Source organism: Lepisosteus platostomus, chromosome 21, assembly GCF_059453375.1.
Source record: "Lepisosteus platostomus isolate fLepPlt1 chromosome 21, fLepPlt1.hap1, whole genome shotgun sequence".
Classification (NCBI taxonomy): Eukaryota; Metazoa; Chordata; class Actinopteri; order Semionotiformes; family Lepisosteidae; genus Lepisosteus; species Lepisosteus platostomus.
Genome location: NC_142631.1, coordinates 10,126,254 through 10,152,897, shown reverse-complemented (window position 1 = coordinate 10,152,897; position 26,644 = coordinate 10,126,254). Strand labels below are relative to the sequence as shown.

General features: G+C 38.4%; 3 protein-coding genes across 7 annotated transcripts in view; 1 reads left to right on the top strand and 2 right to left on the bottom strand.

Moving 5' to 3' along the window:
* miga2 (mitoguardin 2) overlaps positions 1-26,644 on the top strand; it is a 54,488-nt gene that overhangs the window by 7,187 nt on the left and 20,657 nt on the right. The window lies entirely within an intron of this gene.
* On the bottom strand, positions 900-17,923 carry st6galnac6 (ST6 (alpha-N-acetyl-neuraminyl-2,3-beta-galactosyl-1,3)-N-acetylgalactosaminide alpha-2,6-sialyltransferase 6). 3 transcript variants are annotated; one of them, XM_088615113.1, is made up of 6 exons: positions 17,771-17,922; positions 10,315-10,392; positions 7,516-7,710; positions 5,922-6,331; positions 5,104-5,211; positions 900-4,086 (listed from the first exon to the last, which is right to left on the bottom strand). In XM_088615113.1, the coding sequence occupies exons 2-6, from the start codon at positions 10,336-10,338 to the stop codon at positions 3,900-3,902; spliced, it is 924 nt and encodes a 307-aa protein (XP_088471239.1). In that variant the 5' UTR covers positions 10,339-10,392; positions 17,771-17,922; the 3' UTR covers positions 900-3,899. The 3 variants fall into 3 exon arrangements, with proteins under 3 accessions (XP_088471239.1, XP_088471242.1, XP_088471240.1); XM_088615116.1 differs by lacking the exon at positions 900-4,086 and adding an exon at positions 4,115-4,859 and having other exon boundaries at positions 17,771-17,923; XM_088615114.1 differs by lacking the exon at positions 900-4,086 and adding an exon at positions 4,115-4,843 and having other exon boundaries at positions 17,771-17,923.
* st6galnac4 (ST6 (alpha-N-acetyl-neuraminyl-2,3-beta-galactosyl-1,3)-N-acetylgalactosaminide alpha-2,6-sialyltransferase 4) lies at positions 18,984-26,628 on the bottom strand. 3 transcript variants are annotated; one of them, XM_088615119.1, is made up of 6 exons: positions 26,302-26,628; positions 25,577-25,658; positions 25,206-25,343; positions 24,358-24,767; positions 23,427-23,534; positions 18,984-22,673 (listed from the first exon to the last, which is right to left on the bottom strand). In XM_088615119.1, the coding sequence occupies exons 2-6, from the start codon at positions 25,586-25,588 to the stop codon at positions 22,472-22,474; spliced, it is 870 nt and encodes a 289-aa protein (XP_088471245.1). In that variant the 5' UTR covers positions 25,589-25,658; positions 26,302-26,628; the 3' UTR covers positions 18,984-22,471. The 3 variants fall into 3 exon arrangements, with proteins under 3 accessions (XP_088471245.1, XP_088471243.1, XP_088471244.1); XM_088615117.1 differs by lacking the exon at positions 26,302-26,628 and adding an exon at positions 25,845-26,023; XM_088615118.1 differs by lacking the exon at positions 26,302-26,628 and adding an exon at positions 25,852-26,023.

Sequence of the window (26,644 nt, the reverse complement as noted above, 5' to 3'; positions counted from 1 at the left end):
GGTGATGGGCTTCATTTATAAAACTGTTATCTTTTGTATGAATAGTGGCAATCATTTTAGAGGCTGTCTTGTTGCGTTTACAATCCGTGATTATTCCACCAGCCAAGACAAACCATTCTATTCTATGACAAAAAGGACAGAAAGAACTTGAAAACAGGTCATCTGGTGATCGTTGTTAAGCCCTTTGGTTCCAAATCCTTTGATTTAAGTGTCAAAGTTTGCCCTGTACCTGGAACACTACACAATTACGACCACATTGGTGCCCCTCGTCTAACGTTGGTTAATTTCCTGAGAATTCTTAATATTGCTACGACATATTCATGTTCAATAAAGTTCTGAAACAGAATACATGACATGTTGGTAAATTTAGCTGAACAGCAATAACACAGTGAACAAACTGAAGGGTGAATCATTTGATTATGTGTAGACTTCAGCAAGTTTATCCAGTGTTTTTTACAAACCTCATAGAACCCAAGTCATCTTTGTGCTTCTTCAACATCCGAATTTTCCATATAAAAAGTCTAGTAACATTTTTGCTAATTAACAGTCTGCAACTCTATATGAAATGTCATATCGGGTGTTTGCCTAGGAATAAAAGTTTGTGTGAACAGATCACCAAAATGTGCTGGAGTTCAATAACTCATATTATTTTTTTCAACATAATTTTACTGAGCTAATTTGCTGTACATTCTAAAAACATAATGGTCCATCTGTATGATCTTTCCCTTTATAAATATACGTACATTATTTATATGTATTTCGTAACCAACTCTTGTGAGGGCTTCTTAGAATTTCAATAATGTCACAAGCTATTTAAAATTGTAGTGTTGTATTTTATATTGCGTCAATTATATTCTTGAGGAGTGTTTTTTTTATTAAAAAAGAGTACATTACTGAAGTTTGGGATTTTATCATCTTTATTTTATACAGTGTCTCTCATGACACATCATCTTTAGGTGCTTAAAACCAGGCAAAAACAACCGAGATACATACACATAAATGAATACAGTAAAAATAAATAAAGATGGGATTTGAAAGAGGTATGGGACTTGCAAGTTCTAATAGGGGCTGGAAGATCATTCTACTTTGGAGCAACAGCACAGAAAGCACAGTCCCTCAATGGGCTCAATGTCTCGTAATTGTACCGAAAGAAATCCAGAATCTGAAGAGATGACCAAAATAAAGGGCTGGGGTGTTACCTGTTCACTGATGTAGTCAGGAGCCACATCTTTCGAGCCCCTAAAGGTGAGCAGCAGCAGAAGCATTTTGAAATATACATTTCAAGGCCTGAGTTATACCTTTAGGTTCCTTTCCACACATATTGTGCGTTTAAAACACTGACACATTTTATTCCACCCCTTACTATTCATATTCATCATACAATGCTGACTAACTTGACATTTTATTTTGTATAAAATCGGCAAAAGAGTTAGGACTCATGTCTTACGAATCATGGTAGAACAGCTGCACATATTGTTCTGTCAAAGACAATTTACTTTGTAAAATTGCTTGTGCTTGCAGTAGCTGCTTGTGTGCGTTAAGCTTTTAACTCTTTTGTTAATTCTCCCTTGAGAACAAGGGACAAGGTCTGCAGACCACAAACTTGATAACTTGGACTATTTGGTAAGATCAATGTATAACATGATGATAGCAATATTTGCAGACCTGTTACAGCAACACAAACATCAGTATGATATCCTTATCCCTACACATAGAAGATAACGCAAACTTTCCTGTGCCAATATGGGATCACAGTGCTCTGCCAGTCTGAGCCTTGTTGTTTACATACTGTACTTATATTTGAGTTAAGGCTGGTACCTATCACTTTCAGAGGGACTTGTTGCACCATATAACCTTGTCAGAAACAGGTTCACAATGAAATACTGCCTAAACTTCATAAAACAACCTTACACTACCCTGTCAGTTGTTTAACTAGAATATGGTATTATGTTTTTAAAGTGTTTCAGTAAATTCCTTACATTGCACATGTTCACAATAAATTGTAATATGCATTTTGTTTTTGTGTTAACAGTGAAGCCGAAATTTCTAGCTAAACGGACTTATTTTCAGAAAGGCCTTTTACAAATATTGCAGTCTGGCATCATTTGTGTTGTCTTCCATAACACACCTCAGGACCACATACTCAAGATTAAGTGGCAGTTTTTGCAGTAAGAATTCAGTCTTAAAAATTATACCACTTGGAGTTAAGCTTATAGTTTAAAACAGTGTGAAACCAGTATGTAATAAAGCACGATAGAACAGTGTATTTCATTTCAGTAGTACAAATGTGTCCCTAGAGGGTCCTTAGAACTGTACAGTTAGTTACAAATTCATTCATACCCCTTCAAAGTTTGCATTCTGAATGCACACTTGCATTTTTCTGTTAAAGCAACTTTCGGTTACATTGCTTCAGATGTGTGAATAAATTTGTAGGAAACTACAATGTGAGCTTTCAAAACTCGTGTGAAAACAGTATTGTTTATAAATTTGGTACAAATATGAGGTACATATGAGACCATATATGACAGCTGCAGATTCTTCAGTACAGCTTTGTGTAAAGCTACAGCTTCACGCCATAACACACTCCCACACAGCACTCATTATCATGGCTTCCTTCAAGGAACAGCTGGATGAGATCCTAGGATAAATTAGCTGCTAACTACTAAATACTGTAGGTTACATTGGCCAAATGGCTTCCTCTCAATTGCAACTGTTTCTACAGCTCCTTATGAACCTTACATATACAGACAAAAAGCATTTGCACTTCTGCATACAGAATAAAAGTCAAACTCATTCTTTCATTGAAGAAAACTGCATTACTATGTCAATAAAACAATATACTTCATTATATACAGTAGTTTACAACAATATTGAACAATATTGAAAAACATTGACATTCATTATACTGTACATTCTTCTTTGTCTGATTTATTCAAAACCTTTGTTTTGGACAGTACTGTAAAGGAACAATGGCAGTTTTAAGGCAGCCACTGAGATCATTACAGTAGGAGCTGAACTGAGCAGTGCACCTTAACCACACAGTTCAGTAGAGAGATGAGGAAAAAAAGAGAACAATTTGTAACACTGACTATAAAATACCCATAAGTTGTCTGCTTTTACTTGTTCGTGACTTGCATTGTGTCAGGCCAGACATCATGTAGCTCTCTTAGTGGGCGCCTTAAATCAAAACACAAAAGCAGCTTTTGTCTTAGAACTAGCTGAACGCTGTGTGAAATCTAAAAACCAAAAGCTTGACTGTGTTCAAACGCCCTTGTTTTCTAGAGATTTTCAAAAGCAGAGAAAGAAAACAACCGACCGTTTCTGAATGAAAGCCATTGTATCAAAAAGGGATAAAAATGAAAATATTTTAAGAAAGATACTTCATCTCTACAGAAAAATGTTTATAGTTGGTTGTGGTGCAAAAGGTCACTGTAACCTGTAGCACAGTTTCTGTATACAGAGTTTCTAGGAAAATAGGAAAACAATCCTTACTTGCAGCAATACATTTAAATTCCATTGAGGATTTAGACAAAAATACAAATACCCAATTTCTGTGGTCTTTTCTACAAAGAACTATAAATATGCCAAAAATACATTTTTATGAAAACAACAGACTCCTGTGATTCTTATTTTACAAAACTATCGGCAAATACCTGCAGCATAAATCGGATAACGCGATGCCTTCAGGGGAATCACAAAAGGTGCTGCAGCAGCTAGCAAAGTGTTCAGTGTTCTCCAATAATGCTCAGATTGTAGGGTTTTACCTGCTGAGCACAGAGCGTTGACTGTGTTCAGGAATGCCTTCGCTGTAAGTGTGAAGCGGACCGGGGAAAAGGGAGATTGAAGAGGGTGTCTGCACCCCTCCTCCACCCCTCTTACTACACCTCCTGTGCATAAGGTCACCACTTCGGGTAGGAGAAGGTGATGTTGTACTGCTTGGCCCAGCGTGCGAACACCTGCTTCTCAGTAATGAAGCGATGGTGGTTGCCCCTCCTCCCTCTCTCATTCTGGATGTAGGTCGTACATTCATCAGGCCCGCGGGGCTCGTAGTAGTGGTATGGGATCTTTTTGGGCTGGGGTCTCCTGCTGCAAAAGTAAGGACTGTGAGATTTCTTCATCCACACTGTCTTCAAATCCCTGGATCCATTGCTAACTAAGCAAGCAGTCCAGCGATTTTTCCATCATTATTATAGACAGCTTTTTCTCTCTCCCTCCTTGTTGTTCCTCAGACTACTATTGAATTAGAAAGTTGTTTTTGCTCATGGCGCAAGACCCTCCCCTTTTCTGTCACGACATACATTCTGGGTAGCTTCCACAGTCCACTGTAAGAAAGGCGAGCTTATGGCTGACTGCGCTTGTGCAGACTCCACCATAAACTTCGCCAGGTTTAAAAAAACAAAATGTATTTTATTCACATTCACGATGGTTTCATTAGCAAAACAAAAAGGCGAAGTTTTCCACAATACCAAACTATTCCACAAAGCTCAAATAAACTAAACAGGCATCTACACAAGCACGTCAGAAACCGGGCCACTCTTTGTTTTCTTTTTTCCACTGCCACAGACATTTCTAGAATTTACACAAATGAACATTAGTGATTAGTTAACACTAATCACTGGCCGTCTTAAAGGGATAGACGCAATTTACGTAATAACAAAACAACATGCTTTTTTTAAATAGCAGAACATCAACATATTTATACCATGTACTTACAGGATTGATTTCAAAAGAATATAACCAAAAATTAAAACACCACATGACTCCTACAATACCTGCCTTGTTTCACGCCCTGGTCAGCATGCATCTGACAGGACATCTTTGATGATGCAAAACCCTGGAATTTCTGGATGAGAGATTAACTAAAATAAAAAGGTTAATCTTCCAGGGCAGGGCAGAATCTTGCTCAGAGGCATATCTGAAGGCGTGTTTTAATTGTAATTGTGCATACGGTATTGTTACTGTGCATTATATACAAACAGAGTTTTGCTGTTCTATCTATGCTGCCTCTTTATAGCGCATTAATGCCTTTATAAATGGTGGGAAGATTACACTTTGTACTATTGATTCCTCTTTGCTGAACTGATTCAAAGCTCTTCATCTTACCTACAGTAGTGTGGTGGAACCATCCCATATACATGAACACTATCGCACATCTCGATGGCAATCACCATGGTAAACCATCCGGTACTCAGCCACGATCGAGACTTTTCCCTGCGCAGGAGAAAAATTGGGACACATGCACTGTAGGGAATATACTGTACACAGTCTCAAAGACTGGGAGCCCCTGACTAACTTTGAAAAGCTTTGAGGCTTTTAAGAGAGAATGAAAGCACAGCTACAAGTTTAAAAATGGAAGGCAAAAAACCAAAAGTCTGAGAGAGAAACAGTGATTAAGGAATTAATCTTGTGTTGCACCAGAAATACTTTTTTTTCTGTATCTCTTTGCATGGCCAGTTAGTACTGTACATATATGAAAATAAAGGGTTAAGTCGATCTTCTAGGTCCAGTGAAATCTGAACAATAGAAAGACGGTGTGGCATTACGCGGGACCTGTAACGACACAAAGCTGACAGCTGACCTGGCTAATTTAGGACGGGCCGCAGCTCGGAAGGGCCTCTTAAGACGCACTGAGCACTTCCCCGGAGGGATGAGAAAAAAATTACCCCTCACTGGGGTACCAGGACTGGAGTCCTGCTTGTTCGTCCCTCCAGGAAAGTGCTCAGTGTGTCTTAAAAGGCCTCCCCAGCTGTGGCCTGTCCTAAATTAGCCAGGTCAGCTGTCGTTGCTAAGACAACACATGGCCGTCATTCCAGGGCTCCGCCTCCACACTGAACACACCTTGCGTAACGCCACAGTGGTTGCAACAGACATGGATTAATTCATTTTCAAATGCATCGTGAGACATCAAGGCTGTCTCTTACCTGTCCCTTCCGGTCTCTTTATGGAAGAGGTCATCAAACTGGCGCATCCTCTTGGGAGCAATGATAAAGGCAGAAAGATTGGTGAACGCCATGCTGACCCTCTGGATGAGGCGAAAGAGCGTGCCCTTGGCTTCTTTGCCAATCTTGGAAGGAGGCCCCCAGAATATAAGCACAGGGTCCAGGGTCTTGTTCAGGAACTCGCTGGGCCGACGGATCACGCGGTACACGCTGGAGTGCGCCACCACCCGCACCGTGCTGTGGTTCCCCACGTCCCTCTCGAAGCCCGTCGTGGGCGCGTCGTTCATACGGATCACGCAGTCCGCTTGGTCGATCTCGTTGCCTACGTTGCTTCCCAGTAGGTGGCTTGAGCTTGTCACCAAGGCGCAGTGCCTACAGTGAAGGTTCAAGGTCTGGGAAAAGACAGTTTGCATGACCTGGCATGTTTTTGCTTTAAAGAGCAAGGCCATAGAAATCGCAGTGTTTGTCGGCAAAAATTGTCGACTGATGTTCCTACTTTTCGCTTCAGAAATGGCTCTAAAATGACACTCAGAGCTCTTTTCTTAGCTTCTGCCGATTCCTGCATTGCTTCCAGGTCTCACTTAAATCATTTTCCTTCCGTGTATGCCAGATCTTTCCATTCACTCTACTTACATCCCACCTTAAAATGAATAAAACCAACTATTCAGTGCAAAGTTAATGAGATTCAATAATCCATCCTCATGCACCTCTCTGCTCCCAGTACCAGTTAAGAGTAAGTCATGAAGTCATGCCCATTGATCAGTAACATTCTTCAGTAACAGCTGACATCACTGGTTCCCCCCCTGAGAATACAAATCTACAAGTAGGCTTCTTCACTGAACATCTTTGCTTGACCATTTTGAGGAAAAAAACATGCTACCTTATACTGTGTCTTTTGACAACACATTAACGCAGAGAATAGTCCAAATGAAACACAAATACAGTACAATTAAGACAAGGTGTTGAAATGAATTTTTAAAAAGTATTAAGTTTATATAAACAATCGTCTAGCTTTCTGTTCATTAAGGAGCAATATATCTGCAGAAATGTAGTGATGCAATGTTTCAGGCAGGGAACTCTCTTTTCCACTTAAAAAATGGTTTATTTTCCATTATGTGCCTAAACCCAGATTGCTCCCGTCTTGCTATATAGATTCTGGGATTCACTCTTTCGATATCCCGGCTACACACGTAAATATACTTCCCCATCCACAAAAGGGCTTAAGGGAGGTCCTACGCATTTCACACTTTCCCTTATTTTTAGCTTCTTAAATATCTCATTTTTTCAAAGTCAGGATTATTTTAGCGTGGGAGTCGGTTAAATCCACCTGAATAAACTCTCCTGAATGCATAAACTCGACGCGAGGGAAAAGCACATCTCATCTTTAAAAATTAAACATGAAAACATGGATCTATCAGAGGGGGGAGCCTGGGCTGCGCTTCACAGCCTTGCAGAATCCATGTCCCGTCCTTTTCAAGATGTTCTCGCTGTTATGAGGGTCATAACACATGACTCGATGGTGGTTGTTAATATAATGTCTAATAGTTCACATGTGGGCTACAATCCTATACTGTACCTTGTTCCCATATACAGAGATGTAGCCATCCTCAGACGCCCACTTCTTGAGGTCAGTGGAGCGAACAGTGAAGTGATGGCCGTTTCGCAGTGGGTTGTAGCTGTCGTTGCCAGTGTTGGAGTTATAGAGGATGAGCAGCGTCGTGAGGAGGAAGATGGCCCCAAAGATGACTATCTTCTGGCTTTGCTGCCCCTGCTATACAAGTTCATAGGCAACATGTAAGAGACACAGCATATACAGCCTGTCAAGCACTTTTAGAATTTGAATATCTCAGTATTTCATCAACATTAATCTAGGCGGTTCTGTAACTGAGAAAGAGGTCTCGTTACCATGAGATTTCCTGTTCATTTTCCTGCTCTGCCACTGACATGCTCTATTAACCCAGATCAAGTTAGTTAAGCTTGGGATCAGTCATGCGAAACAACGCGACAGTTGTTGATGTATAGTTCAGTATAAATCACCATGGAAAAAAGGTCTTCTAAAGGAACTGAATTATAAAAGGAACAAGTAATAGGTTTATTTCATGCTGAAAAGAGAAGAAAGAAAACACGTTTCTTCTGAAGGCTCCACGGCCGAAACGTTGTGTTTTCGTTCTTCTCTTTTCAGCATGGAATAAACCTATTACTTGTTCCTTTGCAGCCTATGCATGCTGAACTACTGTATTATTAATGTTTGTCTCCTGGTATGACTGTTATATTGTCATTAGGCAACACTTCAGCTCTTTCAGCACCCAGAGAAACAGCAACTCCTGTTAGCTCCCATGTGCCTGCTGCTATCAGTGAGTGTTGACAGACCATCCTGCATGTCAGGGTGAAACTAGCAACATGTCCAAAGACGAACACCTTAATGGACTGGCAATTTAAAGGAGCCTGTCTGCTGTTCCTCAGTCTCACCATGCAGGCACAGCTGTTGTCACTGTGAGCCAAGGGATAAAGTCTCAACTGTTGATAGTAAATTAGGTGGAATATATTAAAAATATAACAGGTGATCCTACAATAAACAATAGTTTTGAATATATAAGGTTGCAAATGATACCACACAAGATAGTGGTCACCCACCAGCACAGGCTAGTATTGTATCTATCTATTCTGCTATAAAAATGCAATATAAATGCAGAGAATTATTAGAATTGGTCTTTCTCCACACTGGTGTTTCATCTTATGCACTGATACCAGCTACTTTCACATGTACTGTGATCTACAGTATATGCAGAAACAGTTTGAACAACACTAGTGTGGGCCTCTGAGTATAATCCTCTGTAAAGAATACTGATTATGAATTAAAACAACACAACATTATAAACAATTATAATGGTAGACATAAAGTATAAACAGGGATGTAAACATTCTGCTTTATTGAAGGGAAGGCTTTTTTATTAATGCAGAAATACAGGGATTTGTACATTATCTAATATACAAAAACTAAAAGGACTTGCACTACAAGGAAAATCACGTTGTTTGCCAGTGACTACAAACATACACTAAATGGAATAAAATAAAAAATAAACAGGCACTAGTTATAAACCCTTAAAATGGATGTGTGAACTTAATAAAAGCAAGAATCTTTAATATCTCTACTTGGTAAACTAGGATGATTATAACTGAAATCATGAACATTATTATTTAATTCATTTAAGGAAATGAAAGATAAATATTTGTGAAGATGCATAGCTTTTCTTGAAGCATCTTCCAGTACAGCACCCCCACAGGATGGTACTGTATTTATATTTACAAATGTAATGGCACAAATGCTTGTATAGTTTTGACGTATATATATATATCACTCATTTGTTATAACTGATCTGAATTATATACTGATGGAAAAAAGAAACACCTCCTCCACACTCTGGCCCTCCTGTCTGCGTGGAACAGGCTGAAGAGTGACTCATCTGTGAAGAGGACCTGATGCCACTGCCGACGAGTCCATCACAGCCTCTGTCTGGCCCAAGCCAGTTGGGTGTGACATCTAAGAGGTGTGAGCAGAGGACCTCTGGCAGGTCACCTTGCTCTAAGGCCAGCAGCATGGAGCCTCACTGTCCTGTCACTGATGTGGTCATTGTGCCTGCTGGCAGTTTCAGCAGCAGTACAGGTGGCAGTTCCGAAACAATCTCTCAGTTGGACCAGTCTGATGTGTCGGTCCTGCTCTGGTGTGGTCACCCAAGAGCAACTGGATCTTGGACAGTAATCTGTCCTGCCAGTCTGCTGAAACCTTCTCTGCAGTTGGGACACAGTGGAGCAGCTTACTCCATAATATTTGGCAATGCTGGCACATGTCATGCCTGCCCATGCATCTGGTGAGATTCGAAGCACTATGGAATGCTCAGAAAACTGACTAAGTGTGGCCTTTTTCTTACAGTGACCTAAGCTGTGAATTAAGGCCCTTTTAAAGGTGACTTGATCAGGCATTGTTCCACCTGGATGTCGTTGGGTAAAAGTGCACCTAACGAGCTTTCATGTGATTGTCAAGTTGCAATGCCTCACTGCACAAGTTGTATTGCTGGTCAGAGGGCTTAAAACAACCTTTTGTGAAAGCACATAAGCTATAACTGTAGTATTCTCATTCCAGAAAATGTTGCGTTTGTTTTTTCCATCAGTATAGGTCACATTACAATTAAATAAATGTATCTACTCCAGAGAAACTGAGCTCTATACAATGAATACATTTGTTTTGAGAGGATTAAATCTATTTATGTAGCTTTTGGTGATGCTGATGAATATACAGAATATACTCCTGCTACATTAAAAAGATGGGACTTGTTATACACAACCATTGAATACAGTTTTCTGTTTAAAAGATTACCTTATCCCCACGCCTATGTGCCATTCTGCTTGCTGTGCAAGGACTACAATCCCATCTTCACTTGTTCAGTCTTCATTCCTGAAAAAAAAGAAGATACATTAAAAAAAATTAATATTCTGACATTATATCTTCAAACTGGACAACTTTTCAAGTGCCAAATAATAGTGTCCTGGATGGAGGAATTAACCAGATTGTATGTTTAATTGGTACATCATGATCAGGAATATTAACTGTAATTGTAAATACATTTTCTCAAGGTGTTCTAATCTGAATATAAATGCACCTGCTTTTGTGATTTACTTTCTGATGGATATCATTCATTTTTTCCAAACAAATAATAGTGCAATGTGCAAGTTTTGCTTATAATCTTTTTGCGATTTTTATTTGTTTGTATAGTTTATCTGATTCAGAATTTGAGGAAAAACACTTTTTGTTCTAAACAAATTGATGATTTCTTTAAATGAATTGTTTTTTGTGTCTCTGTCAGAAGCCGTTGAAGGTCTTTGAGTTGTACAAAACACACAATACTAGCCCTGGGCTTATCGGTCAGTTTAGAATATTCAACAGAAGGCCTTCACTGCCTGGAACTGACCCAGACACTAATGATCGACTTATTATGTACTACAGTTCCTCAAATCAGAGCATATCAGAGCCGGTGAATTGAAATCAGTACTGTTTAATTTATAACATATAGATCTTCTGAATGCACAAGATTCGATTTATGATAATAATATTTATGATATGATTTATATTTAGAATGCTTTGCTTGTAAAATACATGTTCAGCATACAGTGTACAAATGAACTGCTGGCATAAAGCATAAAGTAATAAAGCATAAAGTAACATTATAAACACAAATCACTCTCCACATCACTACTGTCTAAAATATACCCAAAATGACTTGTCAGTCAATATACACACACGCTGTATGACTTTGAAAAAACACAGTATTGGAGAGGAACTCTCTGACAGTGTGGTGCTCTGATGCTATCTCATAAGTCATAAAAGACTTTGTTTTCCATTTGCTATGCGTCTTGGGAAAAGGAATTATCTATATTTGCTCCAAAGTTGTGTGTTTCAGTCAAAGCCTTATTTTAGTCTATTGTTTGTTTTTTTTCTGATATTGCTTTCAAAGCATAAAGTTATATTTTCTTCAGTTTTTTTCAGGCTAAACTCATACATTGTAATAAAATAACATCATAACAGTGATAACTGTACTTGTTTGTAAAACTAGTTACACCTGGAATAAGTTAATGTACTAGAGGTCCTCTCCTCACACTTTCATCCACCCCCCTGTATTTATCTTGTCTCTTAACTTAAAGCTCTTGACAGGCCAGGCTGTAGATAAAGCTTCTTATAGAAACTTAAGGCCTGCTAAGCCAATTATATCTGATGGAAAATCCCATTCAGAGAGATTAACTAACTTTTCTTACACATCCACTTGATATAGATCATGTCCTTCATTTTGCCCTGAACTTATCACATTAAAAAAACACCCAGAGTTCCTGCGATCAGCCATCACTAGTGGTGGCAGGTGACATAATAATGAGAAAAAACAGCAGAGGCAAGCTGAAGGATTTTCTAGCTGGGCTTTGTGGTTTAATGGTAAACTGCTGTGTGCTTAAGCTAATTAAGTTCTTACACACACGTCTGTTACAGCGAACTGTCGAGTTCACACATGCAACACGCTTGTTTGTTAGTGAATACTGTTCTAGAAAATAAGAACAGTACTGGCATTGTGCTTCTTAACCTGACAAATGGAATAAAGTTCCTTAAAAGAATTAACATTGTACATTACCCCCAAAAGATAACATGCATCTCATTTCTCATTTATTTTCTGTTTAGATTTTCATATACTGGTATAATATGTTGAATTTAATAATACACAAATCTGTAAATCTGTTTCTGCAGTATCTAAATTACACATGAAACCCACGAGGAAACAGATTGAGCTTTAGCAGACGTATATTATCATATTATCCGATTTGTTGTGACACATGATGTGACACAGTTAAATATCGAATCGGAGCAATAATTTTTCTCTTATTGCAAAGAACAAGCATGGATTCACAATGGGGAACTACTTTAACACTGAAAGAAAAACAACTTCAAAAAGACTTTTATTCTTTTAGGATATCAAACATTAAGTTCAACATAAATGATAATGACACAAGATTCTATTTTGCTGTGATTTTTAGATCCAAACAATACCAAGTAGTGTTTTACACGATTGAAATAATATTTTTCATTTATACTGAGTGTGTAAACATCCGCTATTATGTTTTAATGTGTGTCGCACAACATAATTTTACAAAATGTTCAATTTTATGTAAACTGTAAACGTATAAATGTTACTATAAACAGTAAGAAACCAGTTCCCTGCACATGCACGTAGTGGGTTCTGAAGCTGTATTTCTTCGACCACCATGGCTAACAGAAACATTCCAACAGTTTTTATTTATCATAAGCAATCACAGCAAAATAGGAAGTTCCTGATCTCCTCTATACTACACATTACTTGTTTTATCTGCACTTAACTCCACTTGGGATCAATCACCCTTTTCTACAGTATCTGAAGTTCAGTATGTGGCATTCAAACAGGAAGCTACAGTAGCAACAGTCAATTCATATAATCAATTTCCAGTGAAACTTTAGAGAAGAACTATGAACTGTCCATGTTCATATCCATCATGTCCATGTTCATGTCCATGTATATAACCACTATAACTAGTGGTTATATACACTAGTGTGCATTCTTAAAATAAACCATTGCTTTTGTTGTGTACACTTTTACATGACCCCATCTGTTCAGTAGCAACTGGCAGCCCAGTTTTCATTTGCAGACTGCTTGTAAACAATCCAGTATGTAATAGTATTATTGTAAATGCTCTATGCAAAAGTTCAACGAAAAGGGCTGGGTGTTCAGTCAGTACTGCCATAATTACTTGGCTGTACAGATGATTTCTGTGACAGGCTTTTTACAGTCAAAGACTGTCTCTTTGAGTATATGCTAACGTTTTATTGAGCATTGGCAGCACACTCACAGAGGTTAATAAAAATATGAAATATTTTAATTACATCTGTAAGGGCAAGCAACAGTCTAAATTAAACTAACTGTTTAACCACTGATGAAGGTATATTAAAACATCTTTCTGTGTCAGTGAGTACGAGGGCCAGCATTCTGAGTGAGCAGCTGAAAAGCCAATCACAGCTGTACAGCTGTGCAGGTGCCTGCTTCAGGTCACAACCATTCATGAGCAACAGTGTAGTCAATGAGCTGCAATCATTTCATATTTTCATCATGCTGAGTAGTTGGATACAGGGTTATCATATAAGACAGTAATGCATGTTAATGCTACAAATGATGGTGGTTATCTAAAAAATCTATGCCCCTAAAGTAATTGTTTTCAGGAACAGAACTGGTTTATTAAATGTTTTCTTCACTATTTCAGAAAATCGATAAGTTTTTTTTTTTTTGTCACTCAAGCTTTAAAACCAGGAAGGGTTCATTTTTCCATTCCAAACTAAAATTGTCTTCATCACCCCTCCTCTTTCAGAAAACGAAATATACATTTGATTTAAAATACAGGTTATATAATTGTTCTAAAAACTCCCATCTGTTGAGAAATTCTGAATATGTTTTGGATTGAATATAATTTTAGGGCAACAGCTTGCTCATCTGTTTGTGCCAGCCCAGCTGGCAACTTATGAAAGATACCAGTCCTGCAGCACATCTGAATTAGCAGAAATCCTGCCAGACCTATACTTTCTCTCAGACTGTTCCTTCTAATTACCATGTATTAATTAAATAAGGACATACACACTTGCAAATAAACTTTTTATAAAGCTTGCTTCTTTATTAGGTTACATTTGCTATGGTTTGAATTTTCTATACTGATCAAGAATGACTCAAAGCAGAAGGACCTAAAAAACAATACCAGCCAGAGATATGGCAAGGTTACAGACATGCAATAATGAAAGATGGCTTTTTTTCAGTGCAGCAACAGACTGCCCTTGATGGTTTCAAGAATTCAGAGGTTTTACCTGCTATCCTAGAAGGCTTCAACATAAGATTTGCCCATCTGGACAGATTTTAGCTTGTAAAAGTCCCAGAACAGTGAGCTAAAGTCAAAAGCAAATTGGCATGCTTTATATCATTGCAAAGAGTCAGTATATAAACTGTGCAAGATCAAGATGTGACATTCACGCCCTAACAAGTTCAAGTAAAAGAACAGTGCTCTTGTACTCACAACGTTCTCAATCGGTAAATGAACTCAGGAAGTGCAGGCTGGTGCATGGTTCCTGTAATTAACCTGGTCTGTTTCTTCCTCTTGTCAGTATTTGTATGGCAGGACTGTTAACTGCCCTGTTTGTTCATCATTTAGTCATGTAGCTGTCTCTGTGCCTCTTGCTAATTTTAGCTTTTTCCTCAACAACATGTAATTTTGTGAATTCATCCCTCAAAAGCACAGAAAGGTAATTTAAGCTCTGTGCCTTATCATTCTTGTATCCTAGTGTCTCTTCGTCTCTAATTCCACAGTGCATCCACAGTGACCTCATAAACAGAAAAAAAAACTGAGAAAAATCGAAATGCATAATATTTTTATATAAAAAGTGTCAGACTTTTTATCTCCTGCATAGTTAATGGGAGCAAAGTTTCAGATTCTAAAATCCTGCAGCCTTGTATATCTTTTCAACATCTCCTGTCACAGAGTTGAGATTTGACTGGCACAAATTGCACCAAACAGCAGGGTGTATACATGCACTTTGACTTCTGCTTCAGTCTTTTCCTCCTGTGAATTACACCGAAGACAATGAGTTCCTGTTGTATTTGAAAAGAATTCCTTTGTTCTGTCAGACATGAGAAAAATTTAAAAACAGACTTCAGTACTGAACTTACAGGTCTAATCTGCTATTTTGGTACTTTTGGTCTTTACTTGAGGGTGACTGGTGCAATCCCATTCTTCATTCTTCGTTTAAATAGATTGCTCCTTTATTGTTCATTCATGTACTAATAAATTATTCTTCCCTCATATTTATCATAACAAATAATGCCTATAAAACAGTAATGGCAGCATATTTTATCAATTATATTTCAAGAATTCTGAAAGTCAGCTTTGCTTTCAGGGGAAGAATCTTATAAAGAAGGTTGTTACAAAGAACTCTTAAAATATCACAAATGCAGAACTCTAACCTCAGGAATTTACTGCCTTTTTTACTTGTAACTAGATGCCTAATTTTAGTTTTTCTCATTTTTAGCAGTAGCTGTTTTACTGCCACTCAATATTCTATACACAGTCAATTTCTTAGATGTAAAAATCAGATGCAATGCAATATTAAATAGATTGATTTCTTCCATGAAATGCTAGGAACACATACACCATATTTAGGTAAAATTTGTATATGCATGTTTTGACATACAGTTGATATCTTTTAGTCTACTGTACGATGAAAACTCTGTTTCACTATGGCCACTGAGTCTAGAACTGGACAAATTAGCTTCCTTGTTTGAGAAGGAAACCCACCTTTAAAGGTAATAATAATTCCTTACACTTATATAGTGCTTTTTGGACACTCCACTCAAAGCGCTTTACAGGTAATGGGGACTCTTCTCCACCACCACCAGTGTGCAGCCCCACCTGGATGATGCGACAGCAGCCATAGTGCGCCAGAACGCTCACCACACATCAGCTATCAGTGGGGAGGAGAGCAGAGTAATTAAGTAAATTCATAGATGGGTGATTTAAAGGTGATTTAATTTTTTCATATATGCATTAGACCTATGGAATTTTCCCATCGTCTTCCTACCAGCTTCTTCATCCTTATTCCTGGTGTTCATTGCCATTGAGTTGTTTAAGTGTGATTAACCAATGCTTACTCAACACCACTGAATTTCTCAATGAGCACTTAAGCTCATAGCACTTATCACTAAACATTGAAAATGTGAGTATGAGTAGTAAGGAATTCAATATATGTTTTCTGTAAGAAAAGGAAGCAACTATGTTCTGGACTAAAAAGAGTGGTAACAAATTCTAATATTTTGTTTGAACTCATCTTAATTTTTCTCCCAAGATATTTGTGTTTTATCAACAGAAACCCAAACCCCAACAGTAATAACAGGGTCTCTCCCTCAGTTCCCCAAGAGCCTAGTGTGTTCAGGTTTTAGTTTCAGCAAAGCTCTTAGTTATATAATTGATCTAATTATTTAATCAACTTCATAATTTTGAGGCTTCCAATGAGGCTCTGTGGCGTCACCTTTAATGAAATAAATAGTTGGAGTAACCAACTTCATGGCACTATGAAAAATTCTGTATATCTAAGAAACTACTTAGATTAATTGATTACTTAGGTTGTAACAAAAACCAAAAGACACTAAGACCTCCAGGTACTGAGTACTGAGGCTTCCGAACTTTTCCATGTCTGACAATACAATGTTTAGAATTTCAATATTGGATCGCTCAAGTTTTAAAATGCATAATGTCACCTTTAAAACCGTAAGAACTGGAATATTAAAACCACTTATTCTACGTTTCGCAATATCCAGAGCGCAGGACCACATCGCGTAAGACATACAATTTCTGGTCAGGTGTTGCAAAGCAGCTGTTGCATAAACTAGTGGTAACCATCTACAAAATAAATCGGTAAGCAGATAAATCGGTTAGAAAATAATTCAAAGAAGATGTGATGAATGACATTCCTTGTATGTAATAAATTATTTTTACGCTTGCCGCCCCAGTTAAATGGCTCCATATTACATAGGGTGTGATCAATTGATGACGAACACATGTTTCTTTCCAAAGAAATGCATACACACTTCTATTATTCATAGTGCCTTAAATGAAACTACGGCGTCTGTGGTTCGTTTCTCTTATCCGTGCCTCGGGCAACGTTGCACAACCACGAAGCTGTAGTAAGCGATAACATCGGTTCAGACCCTTGGTTGGTTGCGAATCAGAGTTCGCTTTACCAGAAACATCTTGGAAACACTCTATGAAGTCCCAATGTATAGGCAACAAGGTGCAACATTTTGCCAATTCTTAGTGAACCCCAAGTATGTTTTAAACTAGGATCTGGTATCATAAATCTGAAAATTTTAATTATGACTACATTTCCGCCTTAATCATAATACTGACGCACATCGAATTGTAATCCCATGTGGGAAATACTCGCTCTTGCTGTACATTAAAATATAAATATATTACAGACTAGGCCTTTAAATTCTACCCTAAACATTTCTGATACTCGAAAGAACTATGATCACAGGTCTCTGTGCTTCATACAGTAGTTCTAAAGCTACTCGCATTGCACAGATAGAGATGAAATTCATAACCGTTTTCTGAGGCACATTGCTAACGCCGTTGTGCTCAACGATAACATTGATAATCCGACGCGTTTAAAAATAACCCTAATACATTTTGAAATTAAAACCATTTATTTTTGCATTTGCGAAACTTACGATCTTTGCTTCTTAATCGGTTTTGATCCATTCCGTTTTCGCTGAAACGACGAGACGCGTCACCCAGCCTCCCAGCATCTCCTGTTTCAGGAGGAGACGAGTATCCGCTGAGTCCTAAAGCTAGTCTACGTACAATTCAATGCCGTGTTAAACTGGTTTGTTGTACAATGTGACCAAATAGAAAAAAATGTGTTCCACTATTTTAAGGACCGGGTGACTGCGTGTTGCCTTTCAGTATACAAACGAGCAAGACTCCTCAACCTCTCCCCCATGGTAATGGTTTTTTACAAAAACAATTTTAATACTTCGATAACTACTACAGCAGTGATATCAATGTGCCTCAATCTGAGGTACGGTTGTCTCTTTTCTGCGTTGGCGGTAAGAGGAATATAATTGCCAATTATGCCACACTGGGAAACCTTCTTGGTCATAAAATCAAAGATTGGGTAGCCGCAAATTACAGGAAACTGAAATATACTGTCTAAAAATAATTAATTAACCCAATGCTTTTATCCAAAGGGACATAGACCTGCATTCGTTTATATAACTGGGTATTTTAAGCGTGCATCCTGGGATTTGAACCTGCTGGCTAAAGAAACACTTAATGCGTTCAAATTACATTTTACAGGTCGATCTCCGAGGACTTATTTATTAACCACATTTCTCACATGGATCACATTATATTTGATTAGCCATTATATTTTCTTAGCCAGAAAATGTGTGTCTTAATGTTTACTGCATATTAAACCAACACCTGGGCTGTACTGGAGTAAGAGGACCTGTCGCTCGTTTTCCCCACACAAAATAATGACAGATTGCATTTCTGTGAGTGCTGTGGCTTTTCTGAAAGTAAATTGAATTTCTGCCCAGAAAATAAGCAATAAGTTTAGTTTGAGAGAGGGGAGGAGAGTTACCCCCTTGTTCCAGACTCCCGCTACCCTTTGGGTAAAGGACTGTGGGGGAGTATGGGACAAGCTACCCAGCTAGAGAGTTCCCTCACTGCCTGTCAGGTATACACACACAGCAGGGTCACAGACAGGAGGAGGGGGGGGTCAATTAAAAATATAACATGAACAGAACACACGCGCAACAATAATTAAAGGACACTGGCCACTTCTGTCAGTCTCCATCCCAGCAGTCATCAGAATATGCCACTCAGTGAAACTCCAGGCCGCACAATAATTTCATCTTTCTAGGGTATCAATGAGAAGCATTCTTTTATCAAAAGATTATATTTTATTTTAAACAAAAGGCATCATCCAATTAAAATACAAATTGCAACAGTTCAGTACAACACAGATGTTACCACAATAATGGTAATAATGTGATTCAAAAATATAGATTAAAAAACAATGACATGTTTAACCTTTCTCAGGATACAGGACACTGTACGGTTCAGAGAACAAGTGTATTCATATCTTTATACAACGGAAGGAGTAGCAACATGTTCTGTGCAAGGAAATTGAGAAAGCTGAGAATGCAGGCATAACAATCAACACAATGAATTACTTTGGATTATACCCCAGGACAGAAGATTGCATTCCATTTTAATCATGATGTTTAAAATAGAAAAGATGTAGACAATACAAAGGAACTACAAGAGTTCACTGACTGTGAGGTAGTCTTTATAAACTGCTTTTGTCATAGGAATCACAACATACAGCAATTTTATGCAAGGTGCCAAATGTGTCCATTTCCTGGAGATATTTATTCATTGTTGAAAACAAGAACTGCAAATTATTACGGTATTTTGATGGATGAATACTTTAATAAGCACAGCAATGCTTACTAAAAATATGTTCATATATCCATCATTATACTGCAGTAGTGTTTTTGGGCAAGCCTTGTTCGTTACAAATGAGCACCCAGCAACGTTCCTTTTAAACATGCTTTTGTTATGATTGATCCAAAACTCCCATCTTGACCAGTGAGGTTTGAATATGAAGCCATTCATGCATAATTACATTTTCATGCTTTTGTCTTATAAAGTTCATCTCATTTGGTAAAACAACTTACCAGTTCCGTTTAATCAGACACAGGGACACAGAACTTAAGGGACAGGTTTTGGATCCTTAAATCTGTTCTCATTTAAGGCACTATGAATCGTTTCAGGTACACAAAACAGTAATGCTGTTTCTTTCACTGATACTGAGCAGCGTACATTTTCAACTTGTTATATATTCATACCCAAGATACAAAAAGCAAACTGAGGCAACATAGTGGTTTAATGAATTAATTGGCTACATCAAATTAGGCACAAAAGAGAAACAGAGAATAAAAGATATACTTATATTATATCTCAACAATTAAAACATAATTGAAATGCTATGATAAGTAGGCAGCCCTGTTGATTTCATTTCCAGGCATTAATGGGTTTAAATGCAATTTGCAATGCTGCCAGCATCAACAGTTCAGACATTGGCAGGACTTCCCAACTATGACACAACCCCTACCACGCCGCTGATTCAGACACACAAATAAGGTTGTTTTTTAATCAGAAAGTTTGTGGCGTACGTCTTGAGTCAAGTCTGGTCCTGCTGTACAATTGTAAAAACATTTGTACACAGGGGAGGTACGGTAGGACAGTAGTTAGCAGGACGGGGGCCCTGGGTTCAATGTTGGACTTGGGGTGTTATCTGCATGGATTTGTATGCTCTCCCTGTGTTTGTGTGGGTTTCCTCCCACAGTTCAGAAACATACCAGTAGGTGAACTGGCTTCTGGGAAACTTCTGGTTTCTGGTGTGTCTGTGTACCTGCCCTGCGATTGACAGGCATCCCACCCAGGGTGTACCCTGCCTTGTGCCCCTGATTGCCAGGATAGACTCCCCCCACAACCCTGAATTGGAAGAAGTGGTTAGAAAATGGATGGATGGATTTCTATTCTGGCGTGACTTTAAATTGAATTTCAAGTGTAACAGACGCAATAAATTCTGAAGCATTTAATGTACAAATCGGTACCTTAACAATCTTTGATAAATTGCCAATTATTTTCATGATTTAATCTTTCGTTCTTCTCGTGTGAATATTTGGGCTGTGACCGACATTCTCTGTTTGTGTTTGTACTGGCTATTGTTTTGTCCATGCACATACTATGTAAAATAACATTAAAAGTAACATTTTGCTACTTTAAAACAACACCGGATAGAATATTAAAATAGAATATTTTAATGCCCTTAACAGAAGCACCAACTGCCCCACATCTCACCAGGATGCCATCAGATCAACACTGACATTGATTACATAACTATGGCCTGGCCTTTTCACTATTCCTCTGTATGCCTATAGACCTGTCTTTCAGCCACAAATACCTCATAAATAACAATCAAGCAAACAACATAGCAAATTCAGATCAATACAAAAATTACCTTATAACAATTCTTGCATGTATATATCACTTTTCATCCAGAAGGATCCCAAAGTGTTTTACAAATCAGTGGGAACAAACCTCATCCATCACCTGGGTGATGTGTGACAACCATTATGTGCCAGAAGCCCTACTACACTGCAGAGCAGCTGGAAACATGCAGAGCAGCACTGAAACTGAGCAGCACTGAAGCATAACTTTACCAACTGAATTAAAGGGGCATTCATCAAGGACAGATCAAGCAAGACTAGAGTGGAATTCAGCTAAGATACTGCGATAAATACCATCTATTCCTATGTATAATGCTACAGTATCTTTAATGACTAAACATAGAAAATCTTCACTTACAATCACATGTGAAGGATTGCACCATCTATAGCATAGATACCATACCGGGGTGCTGATTTGGACATTGGTCAGAGTGACACCTACTGGTAACCTAACATTGCCGCAACCTGGTTTTCTTTGGAAGCCAGCCCATTGCTTGACTTGTGAGATCTGACAAGCTCAGGCTACAATTTGGTAGCAACGCTGGCTATTATTTTTAAAAAAGCTTTGTATCCTTGCTGTAGCACTCGGTTAATAAAAAGCTAAGTATGTCATAAACAGTGTGATGTAGGGACTCAAAAACGTTAAAACACGCCATACTGATCTGATGGCAACATTTCTGAAAAATCAAGCAATCAATTTAAAAAAAAGATCTGTAATTTGTAATAGGACACTGTGATTTTGTTTTTGAAAAACTGACCTTTAGCAAGAAACCCAAAACAAATGTTCATAGAAAGCTGGTCCTGATTTTACTTAGACTTTCTATAATGAGTTAAATATCTGTCTGAGAATTCTCTAAGAATTTAAATCATCAACTAATGATGGCATGTTAACAGTCTGAATAATAATTAAATTTAAAACTCAGGAAATTATGAAAAATTATGTTTTAGGTTTTGAGTTTTCAAGAGTAAACAATAGTCACAGAATTTTTTAATTTAAATAAATATATATATACATGTATACATGTATAAACTCAATTGTCACATAATAATACTGATTTCATCTGTTTCAAACGACCCATTCAATATGCCAAGCTCAGTTTACAATACTGCCTTGTTGAGCACATTTGGCTTATGTAGAACGAGATGATAGGGGGCAGAACAATATTGCACAGAAGCCCACCTTACTACTATAAAATTAGATCATGCAATACTGATGCTGCATTAATACTTTAAACACTGTTAGTCTTACTACTTTGCCACGTTAGAAATGTCAACTCAATGGCCATGGTTTCTGTAGGCACTGAAAGCGATAAAGGTTAGTATAAACCTTGAACTGGCAGAAAACACTCAAGAAACAATCTTCTCATCTGTCCATGAGGGGTGTAGAAATTCTATTTTCTTGCGCGTTGCCCATTTGGCAAAAATGGCCTTCTCGGTGATGAAACGGTGGCCTCCCCTCGGTGCTCTCTCGTGGGCTTTGTACATGTGGCACTCATCCATCTTCCCCCTCTCGTAGTAATGGTAAGGCACAGCCGTGTGGTTCGTTTGGCTAGGAAAGACATGACTGACGTCAGTGCACATTACTGTCGCTGTGACTCATGGGGCTACTTTTGACACAATTAAAAAAAATAAAAACACCAAACCTTTCGGCCCTTGTGTCAACAGACAATGGAATCTCATAAAACGTCAACCAGACAGAGCAAATTTGGGTTTTTTCGGCTCTTTGTCTGGCTGATGTTTTTTGGGATTTTTAAAAATGTTTCTCAGGTTGTGTTCGTCTTGTTCAAATTTTCAAACTTCTTAAAAAAACACTTAAAAATGTCCACAAGACTGGAAAACTAACAAGAAACATCTCAGACGAAAGGGCTCTAGAGAGAAACAGTAACAATTATTTCATTTTCTGAAGCTTTCATAAAATAACTATGCTTTGTGGGTGATAACAGCACTCCTGTTCCAGGATTATTCATATGTTTTTTAGTCAGAATTAATTCATTATGGAATTCTTGTTAGCATTTCAAGGTCATACTGCAGCATTCACAGAATCTTGTGAATTTGAAATATTTCAAGATAAAAGTCAATAATTTAAATTAGGTTCAAAAACCTCATGAAACGAGATGAAGGATGAACATGTCTATGTCCGTGTTGCACATCTATGTCCAACTTTACCCCGTAACATAAATGTGACCCCTATCACCCCACCCCACCTCAAAGGCTACCTTTAAAATCATCACATAACAGAATAATCACTGTTACATGACTGGAACAAAAATGTGCAAGACAAAGTCGAACAACAAGCATTTACCTGCAGTAGTTATCACTGATCATCCCATAGACTTGTATACTGTCACATATGTCCATAGCCAGAACCATTGTGAAAAACCCTGTACTCAGGAAGGCCCCAGATTTCATCCTAAAAGATGGAGATTTGGTGTCAGGCACAACATCAAGAAAACTCATTACAGCAAGACAAATTCTTTATCTTTATCACCTCTTGCTAGATTTTTCTGTTATAATTTTATAGTCTAATTATCACTAATCCTGGGCTACCTCACGTTAAAGAAGCTTGTCAAAGAATACTGATAATTATGATTGAAAATAATACAATAATTCTGTAATACAATCCATAAAAACATATTTTCTGTGAATAGCCATTACTAGTTACTAGGTATGACCAACATTGTGGAAACAAATTCCAAATTCCTATGATTTGTAAACTAAATGTAACTAAACACAAATATGACAATATAAGAGATAAGATAAGATCACTTTATTGGCCATATACAATTTCTTGTATAAGGAATTTGTGTTTCACATACCCCAACTTGCTCTCCATGAGACACACAGACAAGGAGAGAAGCTTGGGGTCAGAGCGCAGGGTCAGCCATTTATACGGCGCCCCTGGAGCAGTTGGGGTTAAGGGCCTTGCTCAGGGGCCCAAAGGAGTAGGATTCCTCTGCCGGCCGCAGGATACGAACCGGCAACCTTCCAGCCACAGGCGTAGATCCTTAGCCACAGAGCCACCACACCACAATACACCCTTTTCTAAAAGATCTTTTAAATTAGTCAAAAACCTTAGCTGTTTCACGTGCTTTTTCTCTCTAGGAATTCTTATTCTTAACCTTAAACTGCATGCCTTTAAGGTGCCGAGATTTTTCTGTGACTTTTGCAGGCCGTTTACAGTTGCAGAATGTTTTTAATTACTTAAGGGTCAAAGCGCAAGAGGGAAACAGCACCTGTTTTTTCCTGTTTCGTTCTGAAAGACGCTATCGCAGTAAAGAACCCTCTCCCTGGTCACTGTGTACACCTTGGCCTGGGGGTACTTCTTCGCAACTCTGAAGAGGGCATTAAATATCCTGCCCTTCCCATCCATCCTCATGTTCCCCTCGGGGCCCCAGAACACATAGACAGTGTCCGCCGACCGCCCGAAATAGTAGGTGTCATTCTTGAGCAGCAGTGGCACGCTAGTGTGGGACACCACGCGAAGGGTGGTTTTGTGTCCCACGTCTGCCTCGTAGCCCAGGGTGGGGGCGTTGTTCATACGGATCACACAGTCCGCCCGGTCGATGTCTCCCCCCTGCCCCGAGTTCTGCATCCGACCAGAACTCGACACCAGAGCACATCGTTTACAGTGGATGTCAAGGTACTGCAAAGAGACAAAGACAGATTTCGTAAGGACCACTTCCTTTTTTATGTGAAGTGGAAGAGTCAATCTCATGATTGTTAACCGTGAAATAACTCGTCCAGTTCCCCAAAAGCTTGTATCTCCTGGCGCTGATGCAATAATTGTGCCACAACTCAGTTCGGTGAGACTAATGGCAATCAAGTCTAGGGTTTGACCGCACGCTCTCCCTTAAAATGTAATATCAATAGTACCAAATATAACCTAGAGCACAATTTTTTATGTAATTTCGTGGGAGCAATGTTTGTTATTGACAACTGCTTTTCAGAAACTTGAAAGTGTATTATATTTTCTAAGAGAGGCCTTTCAACACCACAGGATCAAATCATGCAAAAAAAAAAAATGACATGACAGTAAAAGTCAGCTCGTCTCAACTCTCATCTTGAGGCAATCTTCACCCACCTGCCCTGTGGAGATACTAACGTACCCATGCAGGCCAATGTCAGAAACAGCTGGAGCCTGAATATGTTTCGTCACGTGATTGTAGCATACCAGGACGGCAAAAGCAGTAGTGACCCCCACTCCAACCCAAAGTAGTTTCTGTAAAGAATGAAAAGTATACACGTGTGTATGGCTGTGCTTAATATCACGTCATGAAGGCTTTACTTAGTTGAAGGAAGTATTTTACATATCGAAAAAAAAACAACTCGATTCCACTCTGACAAAATAATACAATAAACAGGCAGGTAGATACAGTGCACTTTATTTATTCTCAAAATGCTTTTCTCTTACTCCCAATCCACCATGAAGAATCAATAATAAACTGCACAAACCAGAGTTTTCATTTCTTAGAAGGGACTGTCTATATTCGACGCCTCCTTATTATCATGGTACAGCTTAACGACAGCTTCATTCCTAAAAAGAAACGTGAAAAATCGATATGATTTACGTAATTTCCCTACAGCGCAATAATCTGTCCGATATAAAACTGCATATATCGGATTTAGCACTAGTCCACAACATACAGCACATTAAATGTAGGTATCGGAAACAACCGCTAAACTTGTAAATTACTTTAACATTGAAATGACATAAACTCACAAGGTACCGTGATTAAGTCTAGAGTCGTCTTGGACTTTTTCTTTAGGTCGTGCATATTAATTACACAGATGATCTTTAAATAGTGCAAGATTAATTTAAACTTTTAATGTTATGTTCGATGTATAACATAGCATCCACTCCCGTTACATCACCATCTTGTGTTGCACGAATGACTATCCCCCGAAAGCATTTTGCAGCAGACAAACGTTCCTCTTAATCCATCCCACATTGCAATCATATACTGTAATACTGTCAGCGGAAGACTTGGAGTTTTTGACAACTGCTATATAATTTATGGGTTTCAGCAATTGACAGTTCAACTTTCAGGAAAACAAAAAATCATGTGGAACGCGATTTTAAATGTAGATATTGTTCAGTGTGTTTTCAAAATTTGACATACTGTGGCTAACTTTTCCTGTAGTTTAATAAAAAGATGAGGTGAACTCCAGGCACGTACCATTCATCTCGATATCTAACCTTGAAGAAATGGAAAAGAAAATGGGAATCCCTTTCCATAGAGGATCGTACCTAGCTGCAACAAACTACCCCACCCACCAACAATTATAAGCGCAAGTCGTTGCATCCACCTAAATCTGTCAGAGTTTATGCAGATTTTAAAACGAGTGCTCTTCTTTCTAGGTGCTAAAGTTTGTTTTTGCAACTCCAGTAGACTTTGCTTGTCTGTATTAGTGGATGAGCCAATCGAATAACGTTACTCGGCCCAAGCAGTGATGCATACACCTTTAAGATCAACAATCCAGTGTTAAACATGAGAAGCATTCAGCATGGAACTACCTCTC

Bases quoted from the DNA above. Each gene is read 5' to 3' on its own strand.
- st6galnac6 (XM_088615113.1), bottom strand. From the start codon at position 10,338: ATGGCACATAGGCGTGGGGATAAG. The intron at 6,332-7,515 runs GTACAGTATAGG...GTCTTTTCCCAG, and splicing joins TCTCTGTATATGGGAACAAG to ACCTTGAACCTTCACTGTAG. The intron at 4,087-5,103 runs GTAAGATGAAGA...TTACTTTTGCAG, and splicing joins GTTCCACCACACTACTGTAG to CAGGAGACCCCAGCCCAAAA.
- st6galnac4 (XM_088615119.1), bottom strand. The intron at 24,768-25,205 runs GTGGGTGAAGAT...GTCTCTTTGCAG, and splicing joins TTAGTATCTCCACAGGGCAG to TACCTTGACATCCACTGTAA. The intron at 23,535-24,357 runs GTGCTGTTTCCC...TCCATCTTTTAG, and splicing joins AACGAAACAGGAAAAAACAG to GATGAAATCTGGGGCCTTCC.